The 7483-nt window shown below is 27.0% G+C and overlaps 1 protein-coding gene across 1 annotated transcript; it reads left to right on the top strand.

Annotated features, from left to right (window-relative positions):
• Nucleotides 1-226: 226 nt before the first annotated feature.
• On the top strand, nt 227-6177 carry LOC131942130 (uncharacterized). The gene is made up of 12 exons (XM_059301862.1): nt 227-824; nt 1038-1173; nt 1679-1829; nt 2335-2524; nt 2829-2946; nt 3301-3395; nt 3583-3742; nt 3992-4111; nt 4270-4337; nt 4601-4713; nt 5349-5412; nt 5604-6177. Exons 1-12 carry the CDS (start codon nt 342-344, stop codon nt 5715-5717), a joined length of 1812 nt encoding a protein of 603 aa, XP_059157845.1. The 5' UTR covers nt 227-341; the 3' UTR covers nt 5718-6177.
• Nucleotides 6178-7483: the final 1306 nt, after the last annotated feature.

The following is a 7483-nucleotide window of genomic DNA, read 5'->3' as shown; positions in this document are numbered from 1 at the left end:
TTTATTTTTTAAATCATCAAATTCTATTGTGTTTGTTGTGTGTACAGGGGATGGAGGCAATGCTTCCTAAAAAAATATTTTAATTTAATATAGGGGTTACTGCTACTAGAAATATAAGGGATTGGTAAAATTATTAAAACAATTTTTTAATGTAATATATACATGAACCACAATTGAAAATTAATAATAGCTGTGATTTTTTTTTAAATTTTTAAACAGATTCCAAAACATCTGCAATAGAATCAAACAAAAAGACCAATGATGTCAAAAATAAAGAGAGCACATCTGGAGACAGCAATCCTGATGGCATTAATACACCTGACTCAGTTAAAAATTTAGAAATGCTAATAAAAAAATGCAATCTGCCAAAACCAAATTTTCAAGAAGGATTAGAGATTATAAAACAAAATGTGAAATTATCAACAGCTTTTGAAGTGGCTATAGACTGTGTCAACCATTTTGAAGCAGACCTTTCTTCATGGGTAAATGATCTTGAAAAAATAAACAAGAAATACTTTGATATGCAACATGAGGACAGATCTATTTTTGGAGATTTCCTCTCTGCTACCCAGTTTGGTAAATTAAGTTTTCTGAAATACAAATCTCTCTTGAAATCAAATGGCCTTGAACACTTTAACGACAGTCTTGTTTCATACAAAATAAAAGATTCTGAAGCTCAGCAAGTCTTGTTCTATATAAGATTTCACTGGTGGAATTTTAGTGATGCCAGTACTAAATTTTGTATAAGTTTGGCAAATGAAGGTGTTTTGAAGGAATTAGCTCAAGACTTAGTTAACTTGATTGGCACAGAGGGGAATATATTGGTAAGTTATAAAAAAAAGTTCAATTAGTCCTTTTTTTATATCAAGTTAATTTATAATTTTTATTACTATTTTTACTTCCTAATGGCTGTTTATATTTTCATTCATGTCTGTGTCCTACATTTAATATTGGAACTGCACTAAAGAACACTAATTTATTATTAGAATTTTTATTGACATTAGTAAATACTATGTTTTATCATGATTTTTCTGCAGGGAAAATCCCATTGTTTTGAATCTGCTATAGGTGCTCTACACAATATGGCAAAAGTTGAAAGTCTGAGGCAACTGTACAGAGATGCAAAAGTGGTAGATACCCTGGGCAATTTTCTTAATTATGAAGATCAGCCAAGTAAGATTTCCATATATATTTGTATCTGTGTTTCTGTTTCGTTTATGTTTGTGTTTCTTTTTTGTTTGTTTTTGCTTTTGTGTGTGTGTGTGTTTGCGTTTGTGTTTGCTTTTGTGTTTGTGCTTGCGTTATGTTTGCCTTTCATTTTTGTGTTTGAGTTTTGGTTTTTCTTGGTTGTGGTTAGCGTTAAGTTTAAAGTTAGAGTTGTGTTATGGGTAATGTATTCTTTTGTCAAACATCCACGCCGGGTATATGCTGCTTAATAAACCGCCTGGTCATGGTCTTTTACTGCTCTGTTTTGTGCAGTGCATGGCCTGGGGACGGCTAGTATATATATATAAATATATATATATATATATATATATATATATATATATATATATATATATATATATATATATATATATATATATATATATATATAATATTCCATCGTGACCTCCATTTTGTTATTGTTATAGGCCTACTTAATTAAAATTCTTGGAAATGTTTTGATTATTTTCAGAGGTCACAATGTTGGTGCTTATGACCTTGGCACTAATAATTGATGAAAATCAAACACACCTCTTGATATCCAGGGACAGTGTCTTTGATCTTATTTTTGAACTTATCCAAGAGGCTATGAAAAGAAGTGATCATCGTTATAGTGGCTTTAGGTCAGTAACATTCAACTTGTGCTCACTTTTACACATGAACTTTTGAATATTAATTAAATAAGTTACATTAATTAATTAATTAATTAATAAGTTATCAGATAAATTACACAATGTGTGTCTGAAATTTGGATATAAGAAATTAACTTTTTATTAGAAAAATTACTGCAGCTTTAACATATTATTAGATTGATTATTCCAAAATTAAGCTTTTTACCAGCTTAACATAATTTATATTGTATAACAAACATATCAAAATCAAGATAAGCTAGTACAATATACATAGGAATATGTATATTTATTGTGAATCTGAGTACTCATAGATCATGAGATAAATAGAACATTGCTGTATGTGGTTTCACAAGCACTTGTTTAATTTTATACTCTTTTGGGTCGTGTTCTATTCTTAAAGCATGAACAAAAGCACAAATAATGGTAAGTTTTTGCATGATTTACTGATTGTCTTAATAAACAGTCAAGAAAATTATAACATCTTTCTTTTATTCAGCCTTGAAGAGTTACTGCTAGCATTAAGCGGCTTAAGTAAAAATGATGAAGTCAAAAAAATTGTGGTACAAAAGGGCATTCTTGATCAGGTACAGAATGTGCTGCTCAGCTGTCAAGGAAATGAAATAATTCAGGCTTTGAAACTGTTATGGGAACTCTCTTTTGACAAAGACAATAAAGTAAAAATTCAGGTATGCCCTTGTCATTTTAGAATAATTTTAAAGCACTGTTTAAAAACTGTTTACTGTAATCGAATATATTTTTCCAATAAAGTATTCAGTTTTGTTTTATTTTAATCATTGCTTTTTAAACTTGTTCTTAACAACCAATGTTTATCTTTTAGTTCTTTTAAACTATACCATATACTTAAATTTAATACTCTTATATATTTTATACTCCTAAATTAAAAAGATAGTAATCATTAAATTTTAATGATATTTATATATTTATCTTTTACATATATAAAAATGTAATAATAGTTAAAAATATTTTCAGGAAAATAAAACTCTTTTGAAATCTGTAAAAGAATGTGCAAAAAATGCAGACAAAAGGTTATCTAGTGCAGCAGAAGGAGTACTCTGGGTTATTAGGCAAGATAAACCAGAGAAAATGGGTATGGAATGTTGATATTTTATGCATAAAGCCTACAAGAATTTGATTTTCATAGTTTTATTAAATAAGTTTAAGTATGATCCTTTAACTTTTTTTGAATAGTGTTTACATTATGTAAATCAGTGCATAATTTACATAAATTATCTATAAAATACAAAACATAAAATTAGTTGCTACGATTAAAGAGTCAGATGCTAATTAAAATATGGTAAGCAATTAAATAATTTGATAACTAAGCAAAGAAGTAGAGCTCTAGAATTGAATTATTTTTTAAAATTAGTAATAAATTGAATATTATCATTAGAATTTGCTTCAGTTGTTCAGTATGTTTTAAAAGAATGTATACTTTTCTTAGACGCTAAAGAAATAAATAAAAAAAAAGGAAGCACAAAAAGTCAAGGTCATGTTATGATAAGTTATAACTGGGGTGACCAAGCCAAGTTAATCAAGGTAAAAATAAATATGTTTTATGGAGTTGGTTTTCTAATTTTTTACAATATGTTTCTTTAAATGTGTTTTACCATGTTAGCCTTATGTGAGTACAATGTATGTGGTATTATAATGTTTACATACTAAAGGAGAAAATGTTAAAAACATTTACATAATGAAATAGCCAAAATTTTGTGAATTGCTACAGATTCGTGATGTTTTACGAAGCCATGGTTTTAAGATATGGATGGACATTGACAACATCACTGGCTCCTCACTTCAAGCCATGGCTGAAGCTGTAGAGAAAGCTGATGTTATTTTGATGTGTATGTCTGAGAAGTATAAAAACAGCTTAAATTGCAGATCAGGTTAGTAGTGAAACAAAACATTAGTTTTCATCTACTACCAAGTAATAAAAAAAAAACTTTGAAACTAAGAGTGAAAATTAAAAAGTTTAGTTAATGTTTGACTATTATTTATTTATTTAAAAGATGTTTTCATCTAATTATTTAGTATATTTGTTTACTTTTAAAACATTGAATAAAATATTAATTTCTCTGTAAGTACTTTACTTTTGATTCCTGATATATCAAAACCATACTCATACTTTCAACTAGAGGCAGAATATGCATTCAGTTTGCATAAAGATATTATTCCTCTTATGATGCAATTGCAATACACACCAGATGGTTGGCTAGGTATATTGCGTGGATCAAAAATTTTCTATGATTTTTCAGGTTTGTAGTTTGAACTTTTTTTCTTTTTAAAGTATGCCAATTTTACATTTTAATCAATGCGCAAATTTAATCAAGATGTTGTTTTGATATTCATCAAAAATGAAATTATATCTTTTTCCATATTTTATACTTTCTTTAATTTATTATTCATGCTATAGGTAAATATCCTTTTGATGCAAAAATGGATGAACTTATTCGGGAAATAGGAGACAGAGGCAAAATTAGTGTATGTTCAAATGAAATGTTTTATTTTTTGCTTAAAATTTAATTCATAAACATTTTTTTTTGCCTATTATCTCTCTAAATTGAACCCATTCGCTTCAGATATGTTTTTATGGTCTTGTTGATTTTAAAAAAAAAAATTTGACAAACCTTAACCATTTTTATGTTTTTCCTGATATAACCTAGCTCATTCTTTATAAATAAATTAGTTTTAAAAACACATATTCTCAAAGCAGTTTTCATATAACTTTACTTTATTTCTTTAAGGCTTATCATGATGTAATTGTCAAGGAAGAAATTGCCCAATTAGGCGCTGTTCTTCCAACCACATCTAACAGCATGAACGTAGCTGAGTGGATAAAAGAAAATAATCTTTCAAAGTGAGCTGGAAACTTTTAAACTCAAGTAGAGATGCATTTGATATATTTATTTCTTCTTTCTAAAAACTTATTTTGATTTCTTATTGCACTATGGCACTTTATTTGAAATTTTTTAATTTCTATAAATCACCATTTGGATTTATATTCTGGAGACTTTAACTATAAGATAATAGAATTGGTTGAAAAAATAATTGGTTAACATTGTAGGATACAATTAGTCAGTGCTGTAGTCATTTAGAGCATGCTCCATTGGAACCACTATATAAATATAGTTTGTGGCTTTACTAGTCTTATTATTAAGCCAATGAAAATAAAAGGTTGGACACAAGAAAGGAAATCAAAAGTTTGTAATAAAACTGGACAAAAAACCTCAGGAAATTTACTTTTTGATGATTTGTAGTTAACCCTTATGGGTAGAAAAGCTAAGTTTTGCAGACAAATACATATTTCTTTTTGCTTTATGACTGCCATTGCAATTTAAGAAGTCTTTGAAGAAATTCATAATACTGGATTAAAAAAACTCAGAGGAATTCGAAAACTTAGTAGTCCTAATACAGAAATTTGACTTTTAATTTAAAAAAAAGTTTATTACATTTTGTGAAAAATTCACTTTACTAGCTTTTTATTTTTTTCAGATTCACTTCACTTTCTTCACTTTCAAGTGACCAGTTAGAGTTCCTAAAAAAGATTTCTGTTCGTGTGAGTATTTGACAATTACAAAAAAACAATACACATGTTTTAAATAAAATATAATTTAATTAAAAATCAACTCAAATGTGTGTGAACATTCATTTTGCCATTAAAATATATATTCGATTAACTAGTTTTAAATCAGTTCAAAAGCATGTGTTTATTTTTCTGTAACAATTTGTATTCACTGTGTGTTTCAGGCTCCAGAGTTTTACTACAATTTTATGCTGAACTTGTTGACAGGCAAGGTGAAGGCTGACAGCTTGACATCACTGACTATTGTTACAAATGCCATAGATAAAATTAAAAAATAGCTTTAAATTAGCCTTTTGCTACTACTGTGATAACTTCATTGAATATACATATGTTATTTTATTTGCCAATACAAACTGATATTTGTACTATAGTATTTCTGGTAACAAGATAATTTTTTTTAAAATTTGGTATTATATTTCATATACTGCACAAAGTGATATTCTTAGACAAATTTAATAACAGACAAACACATTTATTTGACACTTTTAAATTTATTATTTCTAGTTAATAAAGATGTGTTTATTTCAGTGTTACTTTTATTTTATCTTCTAAGTCAAAATAAAGCAATTTTTTGTTTTATTGACCAATCCCAGTAGAGCTGAAAAGCTATCTGTTTGCTGTTTAAAATATTTTGCTCAAATGTGTACATTTAAAAAAAGATTTTATTAATTAAAATTGTAAATACAAGGCTATGCCTATTCAAGCCTTTTTTCTCACCAAGTTAATAATTTTTATTTAATTTTGAAAAGCTAATATATATTTTTAAAAAATCTGTATACATTTAAATTGTAAGAATTTTTATGGAATTTTTTTTTTATGCCTTATGTTGAATGAATGTTAATGTCATTACTATTATTTACCCATGAAATTTAATAGGATCTCAACTTTTCTAAAGATATTTATGATGCAATAAGTCTCAATAGATTTTTATACACTAATTTTTTTATGCAATTATTATTACAATTGTCCCTTATGTTGAATGAATGTTAATGTTATTACTATCATTTACCCATAATATTTAATGGGATCTTAACCTTTCTAAAGATATTTATGACACAATAAGTTTTAATAGATTTTATACACTAATATTTTTGTATGTAGATCTAATTATTATTATAATTGTCCCTTAAGTTGAATAAATGTTAATGTTATTACTATCATTTACCCATGATATTTAATGGAATCTCAACTTTTCTAATGATATTTATGACACAATAAGTTTCAACAGATTTTATACTCTAATTTTTTGTTTTATTTATATGTGTTTTTATGCAATACTCTGAATTTTATTCCATATGCACCCTAATGCTCAATGTAAACTGGTATGATTATTAAAATTTTACATTTTTAAAATCCAGTTTTCTTGAACATTTTTAATCTAGCTGTAAAATCCAGCAATACACAATTTCTATTTATCTTAATTCTGTTATTATTTGTTTTAACACTACCTACTAAAATGTAGGACAAATCAAATTACGTAAGGATGCTATTAATTTCATTTTTCCAGTAAATGTGGACAAATTGACTTTAAGAAAATGATGTGAAACTTAAAAACAGTATCAAACATTACCAAACATTTACTGTCAAACTGCATTAGCTCAAAAAGTTAAAACAAAGAAACAAGAAAAATTTAAATAGAGACCCTTCCCACATTGCTTAGCATAAAGAGCCTGTCTAAATATAAAACTGGTCACGTTATGAACTTAAAGTCTGAAATTATTGTGTAACACAAAGAACAATGGACATTACAACCAATTCACAATTTATACAATTTTCAAAAGTTAATATTAACGGTAAAATATAAGGTTTTTCTTAAAAATAAAATCACAGTCATCTTTGTTTACCTGTTAGTAACATCAAGCTAGTGGTTCACACAAAAGTTTAAATTTTAGGAAGCTATTAAGTTTAGTTCTAATTTTTAAATGTTGTGACAGTCTTCATTACTAAAACAACTGAGCCAGATCAATGTTACAACATTTCTATACAGTGGAGCTTAAAAACTTCTCAGCACAGAGGTAATATATAGAGAGTCATCTTTACAAAA

The sequence above is a fragment of the Physella acuta genome, unplaced genomic scaffold (assembly GCF_028476545.2).
Source record: "Physella acuta isolate Inbredline_101_S28 unplaced genomic scaffold, ASM2847654v3 ptg000389l, whole genome shotgun sequence".
Taxonomy (NCBI): Eukaryota; Metazoa; Mollusca; class Gastropoda; family Physidae; genus Physella; species Physella acuta.
Note: the sequence above shows the minus strand (reverse complement) of the source record. Positions and strands in the feature narration are given on the sequence as shown.

Coding starts and splice junctions, on each gene's coding strand:
- LOC131942130 (XM_059301862.1), top strand. CDS start 342: ATGCTAATAAAAAAATGCAATCTGCCAAAACCAAATTTTCAAGAAGGA. Junction 825..1,037: donor GCACAGAGGGGAATATATTG/GTAAGTTATAAA, acceptor ATTTTTCTGCAG/GGAAAATCCCATTGTTTTGA. Junction 4,338..4,600: donor GAGACAGAGGCAAAATTAGT/GTATGTTCAAAT, acceptor TATTTCTTTAAG/GCTTATCATGATGTAATTGT.